The 19,078-nt window shown below is 35.4% G+C and overlaps 1 protein-coding gene across 1 annotated transcript in view; it reads right to left on the bottom strand.

The window, feature by feature from the left end:
- Positions 1 to 19,078, bottom strand: part of LOC106086457 (uncharacterized) — a 35,109-nt gene that overhangs the window by 13,127 nt on the left and 2,904 nt on the right. The window contains exons 3-12 of the mRNA XM_013251139.2: positions 15,905 to 16,067; positions 15,660 to 15,838; positions 15,397 to 15,578; positions 15,115 to 15,329; positions 13,640 to 13,796; positions 13,010 to 13,121; positions 12,723 to 12,882; positions 12,414 to 12,541; positions 8,069 to 8,152; positions 7,747 to 7,995 (exon numbers count right to left, since the gene is read on the bottom strand). Of these exons, the coding sequence (XP_013106593.2) occupies positions 7,747 to 7,995; positions 8,069 to 8,152; positions 12,414 to 12,541; positions 12,723 to 12,882; positions 13,010 to 13,121; positions 13,640 to 13,796; positions 15,115 to 15,329; positions 15,397 to 15,578; positions 15,660 to 15,838; positions 15,905 to 16,067 (1,629 nt within the window). The remainder of the gene's footprint in view (positions 1 to 7,746; positions 7,996 to 8,068; positions 8,153 to 12,413; positions 12,542 to 12,722; positions 12,883 to 13,009; positions 13,122 to 13,639; positions 13,797 to 15,114; positions 15,330 to 15,396; positions 15,579 to 15,659; positions 15,839 to 15,904; positions 16,068 to 19,078) is intronic.

Genomic DNA, 19,078 nt, shown 5'->3' with positions numbered 1-19,078 from the left:
CTAGTTTCTAATCCAAAAGGGCCTATATTCCAAATCATCGTCTAACTATCGAATTTTTCAAAAAAAAAAAAAAAAAAAAAAAAAAAACTTTAATTGAATTAATTATTATACATTTGTGGATTAATATACGCACCATCTTTTCAACCTAACCTGCTTTTGAGTTTCTGAACTGTATGTTTTTTTGTTATTTCAGAAAAGACAATTTACAACTTTTTGGAATACCTCAATTTACCTTAATATATTTATGCGAACTATTATTCATGTAGGTTTTTTCAATGCTTTGAAGTTATACATCGTAAATATTTAATTGGTTTTTTACCTTTTTAACATAAAATTTCCTAGCCTGTGGTTTCAAAAGCAATGAAAGATTTTGAATCCTTTTACATTTTTTGAATGAAAAGGTATGAAAGTTAAGCTGAGTACCTGCGTAAGCAATTTGACCCATTTGCAAATATCTTGATCATGTGTGGTGAAGGATTCCAAACACGTGTATTGAGTTTTTACATCAGCAGGTTAATACTTTTTATCGTGAAATTTCCCTGCCTGCATTTTTTAATGAGGTGGTATGTTAGTAAAGTTTTTACCTGTGTACGCGACTTGACTCAAATTTTGCAAATATTTTGATCTTATTGGATTCTGCCTGGCATTGAATGGTATTTTTTCCTATCTTTAAAATTACATTTTGGTTTCGATACCCTTTTCAATTTCTAATCTGTGTTTGATCAACAAAGCGAACAGTTGTAATTTGCAAAAAAGTTAAAAATCTTCTTGTGAAAAGTCTTGTGGCGAATTTTTTCAACTTTTTTTTGAAAAGTTCGATAGTTAGACGATTATTTGGAATATAGGCCCTTTTGGATTAGAAACTAGACTTCATAAGCTGTCGTTTGACACCGGTTTCAAAGTATCAACTTTTTCCATTTTTGCACAGTGGTTCATACAAAATAGATTTTTGAGGTCTTGTAGCGATTTTTTTCAAGTTTTTCTCAAAAATTCGATAGTTAGACGATGATTTGGAATATAGGCCCTTTTGGATTAGAAACTAGACTTCATTAGCTGTCGTTTGACACCGGTTTCAAAGTATCAACTTTTTCCATTTTTGCACAGTGGTTCACACAAAATAGATTTTTGAGGTCTTGTAGCGATTTTTTTCAAGTTTTTCTCAAAAATTCGATAGTTAAACGATGATTTGGAATATAGGCCCTTTTGGATTAGAAACTAGACTTCATAAGCTGTCGTTTGACACCGGTTTCAAAGTATCAACTTTTTCCATTTTTGCACAGTGGTTCACGCAAAATAGATTTTTGAGGTCTTGTAGCGATTTTTTTCAAGTTTTTCTCAAAAATTCGATAGTTAGACGATGATTTGGAATATAGGCCCTTTTGGATTAGAAACTAGACTTCATTAGCTGTCGTTTGACACCGGTTTCAAAGTATCAACTTTTTCCATTTTTGCACAGTGGTTCACACAAAATAGATTTTTGAGGTCTTGTAGCGATTTTTTTCAAGTTTTTCTCAAAAATTCGATAGTTAGACGATGATTTGGAATATAGGCCCTTTTGGATTAGAAACTAGACTTCATAAGCTGTCGTTTGACACCGGTTTCAAAGTATCAACTTTTTCCATTTTTGCACAGTGGTTCACGCAAAATAGATTTTTGAGGTCTTGTAGCGATTTTTTTCAAGTTTTTTTGAAAAATTCGATAGTTAGACGATTATTTGGAATATAGGCCCTTTTGGATTAGAAACTAGACTTCATAAGCTGTCGTTTGACACCGGTTTCAAAGTATCAACTTTTTCCATTTTTGCACAGTGGTACACGCAAAATAGATTTTTGAGGTCTTGTAGCGATTTTTTTCAAGTTTTTCTCAAAAATTCGATAGTTAGACGATGATTTGGAATATAGGCCCTTTTGGATTAGAAACTAGACTTCATAAGCTGTCGTTTGACACCGGTTTCAAAGTATCAACTTTTTCCATTTTTGCACAGTGGTTCACACAAAATAGATTTTTGAGGTCTTGTAGCGATTTTTTTCAAGTTTTTCTCAAAAATTCGATAGTTAGACGATGATTTGGAATATAGGCCCTTTTGGATTAGAAACTAGACTTCATTAGCTGTCGTTTGACACCGGTTTCAAAGTATCAACTTTTTCCATTTTTGCACAGTGGTTCACACAAAATAGATTTTTGAGGTCTTGTAGCGATTTTTTTCAAGTTTTTCTCAAAAATTCGATAGTTAGACGATGATTTGGAATATAGGCCCTTTTGGATTAGAAACTAGACTTCATAAGCTGTCGTTTGAGACCGGTTTCAAAGTATCAACTTTTTCCATTTTTGCACAGTGGTTCACGCAAAATAGATTTTTGAGGTCTTGTAGCGATTTTTTTCAAGTTTTTTTGAAAAATTCGATAGTTAGACGATTATTTGGAATATAGGCCCTTTTGGATTAGAAACTAGACTTCATAAGCTGTCGTTTGACACCGGTTTCAAAGTATCAACTTTTTCCATTTTTGCACAGTGGTTCACGCAAAATAGATTTTTGAGGTCTTGTAGCGATTTTATTCAAGTTTTTCTCAAAAATTCGATAGTTAGACGATTATTTGGAATATAGGCCCTTTTGGATTAGAAACTAGACTTCATAAGCTGTCGTTTGACACCGGTTTCAAAGTATCAACTTTTTCCATTTTTGCACAGTGGTTCACACAAAATAGATTTTTGAGGTCTTGTAGCGATTTTTTTCAAGTTTTTTTGAAAAATTCGATAGTTATACGATTATTTGGAATATAGGCCCTTTTGGATTAGAAACTAGACTTCATAAGCTGTCGTTTGACACCGGTTTCAAAGTATCAACTTTTTCCATTTTTGCACAGTGGTTCACGCAAAATAGATTTTTGAGGTCTTGTAGCGATTTTTTTCAAGTTTTTCTCAAAAATTCGATAGTTAGACGATGATTTGGAATATAGGCCCTTTTGGATTAGAAACTAGACTTCATAAGCTGTCGTTTGACACCGGTTTCAAAGTATCAACTTTTTCCATTTTTGCACAGTGGTTCACACAAAATAGATTTTTGAGGTCTTGTAGCGAATTTTTTGAAGTTTTTTTGAAAAATTCGATAGTTAGACGATGATTTGGAATATAGGCCCTTTTGGATTAGAAACTAGACTTCATTAGCTGTCGTTTGACACCGGTTTCAAAGTATCAACTTTTTCCATTTTTGCACAGTGGTTCACACAAAATAGATTTTTGAGGTCTTGTAGCGATTTTTTTCAAGTTTTTCTCAAAAATTCGATAGTTAGACGATGATTTGGAATATAGGCCCTTTTGGATTAGAAACTAGACTTCATAAGCTGTCGTTTGACACCGGTTTCAAAGTATCAACTTTTTCCATTTTTGCACAGTGGTTCACGCAAAATAGATTTTTGAGGTCTTGTAGCGATTTTATTCAAGTTTTTCTCAAAAATTCGATAGTTAGACGATTATTTGGAATATAGGCCCTTTTGGATTAGAAACTAGACTTCATAAGCTGTCGTTTGACACCGGTTTCAAAGTATCAACTTTTTCCATTTTTGCACAGTGGTTCACACAAAATAGATTTTTGAGGTCTTGTAGCGATTTTTTTCAAGTTTTTCTCAAAAATTCGATAGTTAGACGATGATTTGGAATATAGGCCCTTTTGGATTAGAAACTAGACTTCATAAGCTGTCGTTTGACACCGGTTTCAAAGTATCAACTTTTTCCATTTTTGCACAGTGGTTCACGCAAAATAGATTTTTGAGGTCTTGTAGCGATTTTTTCAAGTTTTTTTGAAAAATTCGATAGTTAGACGATTATTTGGAAAATATGTGCATATGTATAAGAAACTAGGCTTCCCTAGATCTCATTTGAGACCGGTCTCATCGCCTTACTATTTTCCATTTGTGCACAGTGGATCAATCAATTTTACAATCTTCTTTATCTTGTTAGTACGTCTTGCGGTTATTGAGGGAACTAAATTTTAATGTTGGATCACCTTATTATTTTCTAGATCTTTTTTTGGTTTTTTGTGTTTTGAAATTTCCTTTTTATGAACAAATCCTTTTTTTTATTAATTAATTGCCTACAAAGTTCCTTAACAGTGCTCTGCTAATGGCAGTAACAGAGGACTGTTAAGTCAGTGGTTTGTGTCTCCACTAGTTAAATTCGGAATTTATCTTCACTCACATATTTTGTTTCTATTATTTATTGTTATTATTTTTCGATTTAGTCAATTCTTATCCGACTTGGGTGAAATTTAGTATGAGGTTGTTGTGGATTCAAACAACTTTGCAAAGTATAGTACCAATCGGTTCGTAACCTGATATAGCTGCCATATAAACCGATCTCCCGATTATACTTCTTGAGCCTCTAGAGAGCGCAATTCTTATCCGATTTGGCTGAAATTTTGCGCAACGACGACGCAATTACTTTCGACACATGCGTGCGAAATATAGTATGAACTGGTCTATAGCCCGATATAGCTCCAATATAAACCGATCACGCGATTTTCTTCTTGAACCCCTATGAGGCACATGTCTTATCAGATTTGGCTGAAATTCAGTATGATGTTGTGGATTCAAACAACTGTGCGAAGTATAGTCCCAATTGGTTCATAACCCGATATATCTGTCATATAGACCCATCTTCCGATTATACTTCTTGAGCCTCTAGAGGGCGCAATTCTTATCCGATTTGACATTTAGCACAACGACTTCTCTTAAGACCGACCAAATATGGTCCGAATCGGTCGATAACCTGATACGGCTGCAACAGCATAGCAATTCTTCTCCATTACCCATTGTTTGCCTATGCTGGAGACAAACATGCTTTTACATCTACTAGCCTCAAATAGTCTGACGTCCTAAGCGATCAGAGATGTCTCTAATATCCTGGCGTTTCTAATGAGAATTATGACAGGGTACTTATATAACTCTCAGGATGGAACGAGTGAATATGAGGTCTCATCAGGAGCGGCGCAAGGATCCAAGCTTGGAACGGATCTTTGGAATACCAGTTATTATGGAATACTTCGAACAGAAATGTCAGACGGGACCTTTCTAGTAGGATATGCTGACGACATCGCTGCAGTCATCACGACAAGAGACACGGAAGGTGCGGAGCAAAAACTACGACAGGTGAAGCTAAGGCCAAATGATTGACTCTCACGGCTTGAAACTTACCATGCTGTAGACGGAGCTGCTACTCCTAACGAGAAGAAAGTGGAAAAGGATATGTGCATAGACAACATACTGGTGAAGACCAAGAGATCGGTCAAATATCTAGGGATCCGACTCGATACAAAGCTGACTTATGCAGAGCGAATTCGGTCGGCCTCTTCCGAGCAGGCGCAGACTTTTAATGGAGACATGTAATAGTATCGTCCTCTATGGGAGTGAAATATGGGGCCAGAGAGTGATAGGAAGCACGCTGACGTCAATTTACGTCACACAGCGTCAACTGTTACGCCACACGACCATGGTTACTTTCGAAAATATCTGCATAGAATTGACAAATGCTCCTCAAGCAGGTACATTTATGAGGAGCTAGAAGTTCTAGATGACGTGGAATACATATTCTTCCACTGCGAGCGCTGGGTTGAAAGACACAGAGAATTGGAAACAGTGATAGGCGGCGTTTCGCCTGGAACAATAGTTCAGAGGATGCTGGAGAGGAAGTGGAAGGCGGTGATGAGACACGCAGAACAAGTAATGCGCAGGAAGAAGGAAGACCTGGACGCAGCGGCGTAGAGTAGAATGCGGAGATCTGGACGCAGACACAATGAAGATGATGTGGATAATCATCAGATCGAAGTAATGAGAAAGCGGTTTCGAGTTGAAAATCCCCAGATCGGTCTATATGGCAGCTATATACAAATATGGTCTAAAGTTGTTCACCACAGTATTTCGAAAAATTGTTAGGGCTGCCAAATTTTTATTTGTGGTCCGATTTTCAAAATCTTAGTTTTACTTGAAAACATTGTAAGAAAAAAAGAATAGAGATACCCTAATATTTTTTTGGAATCCTGCAGATAAAAGTCTTCCAAAGAACCAAAAATAAATTCTGCACGAATTTCTTTACAAAAAAGACCAAAATACCCATTTCAGGCAAAGATTATTATAAAATCGGCTTTTTTTAATTTGCTGTGGAGGTTAGAAATATTGGTGGGTGGAAAACATTTTTTCCATGTGTTTAGCAGACGTATAAATTAAAAGCATGTAAAAGCGTGCTATGTTCGGCCGGGCCGAATCTTACAAACCCTCCACCATGGATCACATGTGTCGAGTTCTTTTCCCAGTATCCCTCTTTAGGTAAACAAAGGATAAAATACAAGAATTGCTATGCTATTGGAGCTATATTAAGTTATGGTCCGATTCGGACCATAATTGAACTGAATGTTGGAGACCATAGTAAATAGAAGTCATTGTGTAAAATTTCAGCCAATTCGAATAAGAATTGCGCCTTTTAGGGGCTCGCGAAGTAAAATAGGGAGATCGGTTTTTATGGGAGCTGTATCAGGCTATAGGCCCATTCAGACCATATTTGACACGTATGTTGAAGACCATGGTAGAAGCCGTTGTACAAAATATCAGCCAAATCGGATGAAAAATTACGCCCTCTAGAGGCTGAAGAAGTCATGATCCCAGAGCGATTTATATGACAGCTATATCAGGTTATGAACCGATTTGAACCATACTTACACAGTTGTTGGAACTCATAACGAAATACGTCATGCCAAATTTCAGCCAAATCGGATGACAATTGCGCCCTCTTGTGGCTCAAGAAGATAAGGTTCAAGATCGGTTTATTTGGCAGTTATGTAAACATGGACCGATATGGCCCATTTACAATCTCAACCGACCTACACTTTGAAGAAGTTTTTGTGCGAAATTTCAAGCGGCTAGCTTTACTCCTTCCAAAGTCAGCTTTCGACAGACAGATGGACGGACAGATGGATGGACAGGGCTAGATCGACTTAAAATGTCATGTCGATCAACAACTTTATGGACGAATATTTGGAGGAGTTACAAACAGAATAACGAAATTAGTATACCCTCATCTTATGATGGTGGGTATATAAATAGAATGAAATGTGGGCTAGAGTGCAGTTTACAGGTAAAATCATAAAATAACCTAATTTTTTCTTCACCCTCCTAAAATGACCCCAGGAACATGAATATTAGGTCCGTTGTTGGGGCTCAGTCCTGTGAAATGGCGCCGAATGAAGGCAATATGATACTCAAATTAAAGAAAATTTTGCATAGAATACGACTTTTTTTTTTTGAAAATGCGCCATAGGCAAAGAGCTATTTTGCCTGCGGCGCTATTTCAAAAAAATTCCTGGGCAACGCTAACAATAGCAGTAATTTTTTTCACATATACCAATTTTTTATAATTAATGAAAAAGAGTCCAAAATCTCAAGGCCCTGCAGCCTCGGTATTGACTTTTATTACTTTTTTCCAAAAAATGGTATTTTACGCAAAATGTTCTTTAATTTGAGTACCATATTGCCTATATTCGAGAAAAGCCCGTTTTGGGGCCCCCAGGCCCAACCAGAAAAACGTACTTCGTATTCGTGTTCCTGGGGTCAATTTAGTGTTCAAAAAATTGGATTTTTGTTGCAATTTTTTCCGTATACTGCACTTATGCCGAAATGTGTCCACCGGCCTTTTTTTTAGAAATTTAAAAAAAATATTGCAAAAATTAGTCATAATTGATATAAGTTTCCAAATATTTACCACAGTATGTAATGGCATTGAGTATCCCCTTATCCAGAAGATCCAAATTGAGATCACATTCTGCGCTGGGCAAAATGTATGAGACCACAGCTGTCTCAATTATTGTAGCCATAACAGCTGGTAATGCCACCATTAGGAGTAGTATGTTGAAACGTCCAAAACCACATGCTTTAACTGCAGTCTCATAATCGGCGGGAGCCTCTATTTCTCCATAGTTGTTAATATTATTATTGCTAATTTGGCAATTATCTACAATTTTATGTTATTATTAAAATTATTATATTTAATTAATGAATAAATGACACCACAAAAAACACATCACCTTTTGTCATAGAACTCATTATGAAATGTTTGAAATTTGCTTCTAATTTCAAAAAAGAGTTAAAAAGTATATTTGTTCTGAATCAGATCACTGACACATTTTTTTATCGCAGATTAGTTCGTTGTCCTTTCACTCGCTTTCTTGCAGCGTCTAGTTAAACGTTTCATCACCCCTTTCAAATCTAACTGACTAATAACTGATGCAAACAGATCTTCTTATTGGTATCATGCTTATCGTTGGCGGCTGCCTCTGGGCAATAATCTACGCAATCCGTTTTATCTGCTCCATAAACTGCACAACAACACTTCGTTTCTTTCTTTAAACAATTTGCTAAATCACTTATTTGCCATAAACATTTTACACATTTGTGAAATATTTCCTTTTTTCCCCAATCATTTGTATCTTTGGGTATCAATACAAATCAAATTTCCCAAATGGCTACTTCAACATTTTTTAATCGCTATTTAAATATTCCTTTTTTAACAATTTTCTTTTCTTTGTATAATAAATTTGTATGCCATAATTTCTTTGATGACTGTTTATTTGTTTGTTTGTTTCGATCTTATCACAATGTCACCTTATCATCACGACCATAGCCACGCATCATATTTGTGCTAAAAGACAACTCTTTATCTTTGTTTTGTCACATCGTAGAAAAGTTCGTCAATTCGGCTTCAGATCAGACAACGGTTATGATGCAAGTTCAGTGAGCCAAAAATTGAGTTTTTAAAAACCAGCCCAGGTGTGATTGTTTGTTTGACTAAACTTGATTTTAAAGTAACTAAAAATATTCGAATATCATTGCACAGTATTTGGAAGCAAATTGATGTAAATAAATGAATGGAATTTTTATAGAATGGTCTCATAGAGTAAATGTTCATATCCGCTAAATTGGAAAAGTTCTCCAGAAGGTTAGGTTTAAGTGGGTTCTCTAAAGATCTAGAACTGGTCATATCGAAAAGGCTACCCGACCACTGTAGTGAGTATCAAGCGGAGATCCTTGCAATTAAGGAAGTGGTGGAGTGGCTATGATATAATGTCATAACACCGATTGGCATAAATATCATCTCAGACAGCCAGGCAGCCATTAAATTCCTGGAGAACGTATTTCTGAACACAAAAACCGCCTTCGGCTGTCGCAGATCTCTCAACGGGATGGCTGAACAATTCAAAATACACCTGTTCTGGGTGCTGGAGGGTGCCACAGAGATATCCCAGGGAATTGCAAAACGTCGAGCTTGCGAGACTAGGAACTACCCTACACATTCCATGGATATTGGAATCTGTGGGCAAGCCTCTAGCGACATGTAAGCTAAGTTTTCAAGACCAGGCCCGAAGGACAATGAATGATATATGGCCACAAAGAGGGGGCTGTGAACATTCCAAAACTATAAGGCCTAATCTAGACTTGAAGAGGTCTGCTGCTTTGGTGTCATTGGCTAGGACAGACGTTTTAGTCATTGTGTCCGTCATGACAGATCACTGTTTAATCGGAAAACATGCTGACAGATTGAAGGTTGCCAGCAAAGACTTTTACGAAAGCTTTGAGGATATCGAAGAAGAAGAGACTATAGAAACCTTCTGTGTGTGTTCTGCACTAGCAGTCAGAAGGAGTTCCACTTAAGGTTCTCATTTCTTTGAGAACCTGTCTCATTTAGCGGATGTGAACATTCGGAAGTTGTTGGGCTTTTTAAAGCTATCTGGATAGTTCTACGATAGGAACTAGAAGGCATCTTCCTTCTTCTGTTCCTGTGGTATCACAATGGACGAAAACGTCTAAGTGAGTCTGAGGGCAGACTGCCACTTAAATATAACCCAAACTACACCAGGTTAAAGACCGTACTTGACACAGTTGTTGGAAGTCGTAACAGAACACCACGTGTAAAATCTTAGCCAAATCGGACAAAGATTTTGGTTTCCAGGGATCCAGACGTGAAATCGAGAGATCTGGTTATATGGGAGCTACATCAGGTAGTAGGCCCAATTTAAACCGTACTTGACACAGTTGTAGGAAGTTTTTAACCAAATCGGATAAAAATTACGGCTTCCAGGGGCTCAAGATGTCAAATCGGGAGATCGGGTTATATGAAAGCTATATCAGGTTATAGATCGATACCAACCGTATTTAGCACGGTTATTGGATATCGTAGCAGAACACTACATGCAAAATTTCAGCCCAATCGGATAACAATTGTGGCTTCTAGAAGCTAAATATATCAAATGGAGAGATCGGGTTATATGGGAGCTTTATCAGGTTATAGACCGATTTCAACCGTACTTAGCACGGTTATTGGACATCGCAACAGAACACCAAATGCAAAATTTCAGCCCGATCGGATGACAATTGCGGCTTCTAGGGGCTAAATATATAAAATCGGGAGATCGGTTTATAAGGGAGCTATATCCAAATCTGAACCAATCTAGCCCATTTGCAATCACCAACGACCTACTTCAATAAGATGTATCTGTGCAAAATGTCAAGCCGCTAGCTTTATGCGTTCGACTGCTATCGTGATATTGACAGACGGACGAACGCACGGTCGGACGGACATGGCTAGATCGACTAAAAATATCATGACGATGAAGAATATATATACTTTATATGATCGCAGATCAATATTTCGATGTGTTACAAACAGAATTACCAGATTAGTATACCCCCAATCCTATGGTGGTGCGTAAAAAAAACGGGCGTGAATTCCTAGAATGTTTGGTATTTCCGACGAACATCCTAACATCAAGAATAAGGAGGCTAATATCTGTGGAGCATACAACATAAAAGGATCGATAGAGCAGAGTCGGACAACCCACATTAAGACGATTCGTTAAGTTCAAAGCTTGATTTTTTTTTTTGGAACACTGTGTGGCATATGCTGCATGAACTCGATTGCATTGAAAACACGTACAATTTTTTTTACTCTGGTGTACTGTAGACCAAAGTGCCTTTCAAAGTTTAAAGACGGTTAACTGCATTAGTAAATGTAAGCCAAACTTAGCAAACATGTGTATCTGCTTCTTTTATGTTAAATTTTGTAAAAATAACAAAAATTGCAGTCTGCTTTTGGTTTGGATATTTTTTAGTTATGTTGCTATTATTTTCAAATTATTTCTATGTGAGATTAGTTTCTTAACAGTTAAACGCGAAAAGAATATACATACGTTAAGCTTGGATGGACTTCATATTTAAAATTTGCCCATGTGTCAGTAATACCCCTTTAAGGGTTTTTAAGGTTTTCTTGTTTAGAGTTTTTAACATGGATCTATTCATCCTGTACAAAGTGAAGCCACAAATCAATCGTTCTTGTGTTCTGATATTCAAAGTTTTTAATCATGTGATTATTATATGACTGACAAACAATGTGTTTAAAAAGCACCTTCATATAGCATTAAAGCTTTGTTTGGTATTACTGAGAAGAATGGATTTAAGCATCTCTGTTACAATATCTGTCAACCTAAGTTAAGACTTGTATTTGAATTAAATTTATTCAATTATACCAAAATTTGAGAAATTCGTAAACTATTTTCAACGAATTTTTTTTTTTCAAATTAAGGAATATAGTTTTATAGGAAGCAATGAACTCAACATAACAACATGTTTATATTGGGTAAATCAAAACGTTGCTCGCTATAGGATTGCTTGACTTGTTGAGAAGAAAATTGGTTAAGTAAAATGAATTCTCAAACCCAAGTTAGTGAACTTTTTGCCACGAATTACAAATGAGTAAAACTTACATAAAATTTGCATTTTTTTCCTTATTTAAATCAAAATTTTACCAAATTAGATTAAAATTTGCTAACTTATTTAGAATAAGTGTTTTACTTTATTTTATGCGCACCATTTTTCTGAGTGTTGCTTTATTTCTTCGAAAGTTAGCGTGCTTTCGACATATGGGCGGACAGACGGATGGACAGGGCTAAATCGACTTAGAATGTCAAGACGATCAAAAATATATACTTTGTTGAGTCTCAGATCAATATTTCGATGACAAACAGAATGACGAAATTAGTATACCCCCCAACCTATGGTGGAGGGTAAATAATTAGTGTGGAAATTTATAAAAATAGAATCACCATTTCTTAATGTTTAAAGGATACATACAATTCTTGTACGAGTTCACAGTTTCGTTATTGCTAGTTTTCTCCATGTTAACCTTTGGTAATAATTTACTTACCAAAAACAATTTCTTTATTAAATAAAACAATTTAGTTTTAAGTTCTTATAAATATTTATTTGAGATCACTTTTCTTAGTACTGGGTAGTAGTGCCGACAAAATACAAGCCACTATTAAAAGAAATATGAAAAAATTATTTTCTTCTTCAACTAAAATGCATTCAAAGACTTACTGAACATAACACCTCCTACCATAAGGAACGGTGGTATGCAGCCGAAAGACATAAATACAGGAAAGAGGATATTGCCAAAAATGGAACCAATACGACCAAACATTAAAGCCACGCAAACAACCATTGTTCTGAAAGCATAAGATAGCAACATATGTATAATTCACATTTATATATATATCAATGTGCTAGAATGTACATCATTTTTACATTTTAAAATTAATACTAATGTTAAGAACTTTTTCTTTTCATAATTAATGGTAGTTAAGTTAAACTTGGGATTTAAATTATTTTTGAAATTTTCGAACTTACCTTAATGATGTTGGAAACAAAACTGTGGAAGTACCAACTGCTGAGGTGGCAGCTAAACTCCCCATACATGCATATAGTGATGTTATTACTAGTGTTGATATAGTTGTACTAGACCAGTATAAAGCAAAGCCACATGAGCCAGAAATCATTAAGGCTCCAACTGAAATATATAACAAAAAAAAGGATTCTAATTGAAAATTGTATTTCACTTTGAGATTAAATAATAATATAAAAAAATTTATAATGTTGAAATGGAACAATATGTATATTAGTTTTGTTACACTTACTTTGAAGACGTTTATGACCAAGCTTATTAATTAAGGAGCTAGCCAATAGAAACGCTACAAAACATGCTCCAGCTACAATAATATTATTGGTGTATGAATCGGAAGTGATAATCTGGAAAATATTTTCAAAAATTGAAAAATTAGAGAATTTATTACAATATATTAATAAAAATTTCGTCGACATTGGGGCGTTCCCCATAGAAGCTTGACCCCAAATAGTAATATGTGATTTTTATACACTCCACCAAAGGATCGAAATATTGATCTGAGACCCAACAAAATGAGTATATTCTGGATCGTTTTGACATTCTTAGTCGTTTGTCTGTCAAAAGCACGCTAACTTCCAAAGAAGTAAATTTAACGCTCGAAATTTTACGCAAATACTTCTTGTTAGTGTAGGTCGGTTGGGATTGTAAATGGGCCACATCGGTACTGCCATCATAAGCGTAGAAAGCCTTCTGAGGGTTGGCAAGCACCCCCAAAAAAGATTTAGATTTTAGCTCCGGTTAAGGCCATATTAAAAGGACTCTAAAAATTTTTGGCCTGAGCACCCTTGTGGGTTTTTGCTCTACCGACCTAATAGCCACTCACAGTGGCTGATGACTGTGTTATTTGCTGATATGTACTTACCACTGAACACGTTTCAGACGTTTCTTTGACCAGACCTGTCTTATTAACATTGTATTCTAATATAGAACACATGCTGTGCATTGATTCCGCAGAGAGTTCTTGAAATTCCCTTAGCGATGCAAACAGCTGAGGCAACCATAGCCGCATAGTATTTTGCCTTAAAACAAAGTAAAATATAAAAACATTATTATAAAAATTGTCTTATAAAGGGTGATCTTTAAACTATTATCTTTTCGTGTTTTGTTTCACTGTTGAACATCTTCAGTTTGGTCTATAATTTAACCATGAATCGTCTTACAAACGAATAACGTTTGCAAATTATTGAATTCTATTATCAAAATGCGTGCTTTGTTAAGAAATTTCACTGCGCGATTCTTCCATTTTATGGACGAAGCTCATTTGTGGCTCAATGGGTACGTAAATAAGCAGAATTGTCGATTTTGGAGTGAAGATCAGCTAGAAGCATTGCAAGAACTAAATGCAATGCATCCAGAAAAAGTCACAATTTGGTGCGGTTGATGCGCTGGTGGCATCATTGGACCGCACTTCTTCAAAGATGATGCGAATCGTAACGTAACTGTGAATGGAGAGCGTAACCGTGAGATGATATCCATCTTTTTTTTTGCTCAAATTCAAGACCTTGACTTGCATGACATGTGGTTTCAACAAGGCGCATGCCACGCAGCACGCGTAATTATGCACTTATTGAGAGTCGAGTTTGGTGAACATTTTATTTCACATTCGGAATCGGTCAATTGGCCACCTAAATCCTGCGGTTTAATGCTTTTAGACTAATTTTTGTGGGGTTATGTTAAAGCTCATGTCTATACGGACAAGTCCGCTTCAATTGACGCATTGGAAGACAACATTGAAGCATTTATTCGTGAGATATTAGCCGAAATGTTGGAAAGAGTATGCCAAGATTGGACTAAGCGGATGGACGAGCATAAAATAATCCTCAAACATTAAATTATATGGACCGTACTATCGATTCAAATAAAGATTTCATGAATTTTTCTGAAATGCATGTTTGTTTTGAAAAATTTTCTTATATATTTTAAAAAAATCATTCATATAAAGTTTCTTTAAAATATTGTCTTCATAGAAAAATTTCTTTGAAGTTTTGTCTTGAGACAAAATTTGCTGAAAATATTGTTTAAAGAAAAGATTTCATGGGAATTTTGTCTTTAGGGAAAATTTCATAGAAATTTTGTCTTTAGGAAAAATTTTATTGTCCTTAGGGAACGTTTCATTGGAATTTTGACTTTAGAGAAATTTTTATTGAAATTTGGTCTTAGAGAAATTTTCTTGAAATTTGATCTTTAGAAAAAGTTTCTTTGAAGGAAAATTTCATTAGAATTTTTGTTCTATAGTGAAAATTTATGTGTGAAAATTTTGTTAATTTTATTTTTGGCTTTTTTAACATTATTTTAGTCTTTTAAAATTTGTTTTATCAAAAATTTATCTATTCTTACCCCAATAATATGCAAAAATTAAGCATATAAACATTGATGGACAATTTTAAATAAGGTTTTTGAAACAAAGCCAAGAAAGGACTGGGATCCTTTGTTTTGAGTTGTTCTTCTACATCCTTAACTGGATCTTTGGTTACTGGTTCAATTGTAGAAATACTTATCTCCTCAAAATTTTGATCATTAGAAGCCGAGAGTTCATCAATTAGTTTTGTTATCTATTGGAAAAGGGAAGTAGTTTAAAATTCAATAATTTATTAAATTGTTGATTTTTTTTTTAAATACCGGATAAGTATCCTTTGGCTTGCCCGTATTCAAGGCATACATAGTGCGAAAGGCTTTCAAAGCTTCTATTGTACGTCCTTGAGACATTAAAAATCTTGGGCTCTCGGGAAAGAAACTTAAAGCTACACCACTTAAAAGACTTGGCGTGGCACTTATGGCCAAATAGATTTGCCAAGAGTGATCTGCATTGAAAATAGAAAGCAAAAGGAAATTAATTGGTATATATTCAAAAAAGTGGAAACATGAATAGCTTTTGGTATTACATTTCAAATCCCACATTTGAAAATCCCAATTTTGTGGCAGCACCAAATAGGCCAATATTGGCATTGACAGTGAGGCCATGGAAAACATTATACCAATACACATCATCACACGAGCCCGGTATTTATTATTATGGAACTCCATGAGATAGGTCATCAGAACAGCAAAAGGACCACCCATGCTGGAAAAGGGGTTTCAGCGAATGAATATTTAAAAGTTGATTAAGTATTGTGATTTCTTTACTTACACCAAACCTCCAATAAACTTGGCAATCATTAATTGAATAATACTCTGGCTTAGGGCACAGCATAGTACACATATAACATCAGCTAAAAGTCCCCAAACCAATATAGCTTTTCTTCCCCTTGTATCGGCTACATAACCCCAAGCAATAGCTGAAGTAATCATACCTGAATAGAAAAAATGAAAAATCGAATTAATTCAATAGAAAATAAATAAAAAAAAAAAACATGTAAAAGGATGTTAAGTTCGGCTGGGTCGAATTCTGCTTAAAAAAATGCATATTAACTCATATCATGATAAGTCTTAAGAAACCAAATCGATTTTATCTCTGCGTACCAAATTTCAGCCAAATTTTTCAAAAAGGTCTCGAAGGGTGGGATTCGTTTTTCCGGGGAGAGGAATTGGCAGCGGGCACAGGACTATGCTATAACGATAACCGAAATCAGTATACATATATGACGACCCTTAAGGCCGTGGGTTCTAGGACAGTGAGGTCGTAGTTCTTGGCGGAATGTGTGGAATCCTTGAATATACTCGAGTTTCACGACATAATGCTAACATGGATTAGTGCATACGACGGTGTAGTATGGGTTTCCCCCCTTCTCTCTTCTTGTATTTTCTTTTTATCACATATTTTTCACTTTTTCATTTTCTTTTCACCACAGGTCAGACTGGCAACTGAGTGAACTCACATTTCAATGGTGGACTACTCATTCAACCTAAACTATTAACAATAAATTCCACAGAGAAATCTTAGAATAGGAGAATAGCAACTTTCTAAATATACATTTTTGGTTTTGAAATTTGTTCAAATTTCAAATTTTGTCAGCTGACACGAAAACGGAATGTAAAATTTTGTTTTTACTGAATTCTACAATAATTTCCGGTTACGGTCGACAGACGTTCGGTAATCATTTGTATGTGTATTCATAAGCCAAAACAAAACAGCTCACACGTTTTACTACACTTACGGCATGTTTACGAGAATCGGTTAGGTCTCCGTCTGATTCGATTTGAACATCGCACATTCTCCGTAAATGGAATACTTGGAATTGTATTGACGGAACCGGGAAGCTCCATGGCATGGTCCGGCGAAATCAATGTGAATACGCTGCCAAGGTTTTGATGGTGTTTGCCATGCTTTAAAATTTTTTTGGGCATTTATAATTGTGAAGCGCATTTCGAACACTGAGCGACTTTTGCCTCAATATCTTTGTCGATTCCTGGCCACCAACAGTATTGCCTTTGCTTTGCTTTGTTTTCATTAATCCCCAGCGTCCTTCATGGAGCAAGTTCAAAATTAATTTTCTATAACAACATGGAATCGCCACGCTATTATTATATTACAATTGGTTTGTAAAACGATTAAAAAAGGGTTTATATTTGGGACTCATCTTGTCAGGCAAACCATTTTCTATGTAAGCCAATACCTTGCATAATATTTTATCCTTTGATGTGCATTAAAGCATTTTTGACGAATCAATTGGAAATTCCTTTAATTCTTCTGTAAAATTAATATAATGTATGTCATGCTCATCATCGAACTTACTATCCTTCAAGACAGGTAAACGAGAGAGAGCATCTGCGTTTTTGTGCTCGTTTGTGGATATAAATTTAATGTCATACCAATTATTTGATAGCAATAACGCCCAACGCTGAAGACGTTTTGCTGTATGAATAGGGATTGATTTCTGAGGATTGAAAATGAAGACCAGTGGTTTGTGATCTGTGAGCAATGTAAACTTTCTGCCAAACAAAAAATCCTGGAACGTTGTTATTCCCAACACGATACGCAAAGATTCCTTTCCAATTTGGCTATAATTCTTAATGTATTAAAAGCATGAAAATTACATAACTTGGTCGTGGAAACTAGCTGCTGTTCAAGATTTTGAAAAGCTTCTTCCTGATTTCCCTCCCAACAAATGGCACACCCTTTCTACGCAACTCATTGAGTGGCTCAAACAACGTTGAACAATTATTTATATGCTTCATGTAGTACGTAGCTTTACCCAAAAATGCTTGTAATTCATGTATATTCGTTGGACTCGTCAACAGCTGTATAGTTTCCTAACCCGCATGGGATGGTTCTAAAGCATTTCGGCTTACAACATTTCCCAGATATTCAACATAAAAGAACATTTCAATTTGTTACATCTTAACCCAGCTTGCTCCAACTTGCTCAATAATTTTCCCAAATTTTGCTTATGTTCTTCATCTGTTTTACCAGTAACCACAATGTCATCTAAGTAATTTTCAGTACGAGGAACATCCGAAATAAGCTGTAAAAATCTTTGAAAAATTGCAGCTGCACTGGAAATTCCGAAAGGAAGTCTTTGGTATTGATATAAACCAAGGGGTGTGTTAATCACCAAAAATTTTTTTAATCCTCATGCAAAGATATTTGTAAAATACGCATCCGATAAATTAATTTTTGAAAATTTCCGACTACCTTTGGAACTATGACTATTGGGGATGCCCTTTGCTATAAAGCACTTGTTTCCAAATTTCTAATTTTTACAGACGATCAGCTTCATATTATAAAGCGCTTTGAAGAGCATATGGTATAGGCATCGATTTGAACATTTCCAGTGCTGTACTTTCTTTTAAATATAAATAAGCTTGAAATGTATTACAATGGCCCCGTGAATCAGAAAAAAATTTAGGATACTCTTTAGTAAAATCTTTAACGACTTCATGGAACATATCTTTAAAGGCATCATACCAATCCAATCCAAAAATCCTTTATAAGTATTTGCGACCAATAGTTCTAACGTCTTTTATTGAATCCCCAATCCAATGTTTATATTTAGTTTTCCTAGAACCGGAATATCCTGGTTCCGATATGCCTTTAATACCGAATTAGTTTTGCTCAGAACTTTGTTTTGAAAAAAATGGTATGATTTTGAATCTATCATGGAACAGGATGAGCCAGTATCAAATTAAAATTCTATGTTTTCCCGTCAATTTGGACTTAAATAAAAAGCTGCTTGTCTCTACGTTTCAAATGTTGACCAATTTGATGACAATGCTCCTCTTCCTGAGCAATATCTTCAGAATTGTTTTACTGATTTAAACTAGCGGCTTTGCACACTGGTGCTATATGACCAACCTTTCCACATTTGTGGCAAACAGCATTTTGAAACTTTTCTTTCTCATGGTTTTTAAAACGACCAAAACA

The sequence above is a fragment of the Stomoxys calcitrans genome, chromosome 4, assembly GCF_963082655.1.
Source record: "Stomoxys calcitrans chromosome 4, idStoCalc2.1, whole genome shotgun sequence".
Classification (NCBI taxonomy): Eukaryota; Metazoa; Arthropoda; class Insecta; order Diptera; family Muscidae; genus Stomoxys; species Stomoxys calcitrans.
Note: the sequence above shows the minus strand (reverse complement) of the source record. Positions and strands in the feature narration are given on the sequence as shown.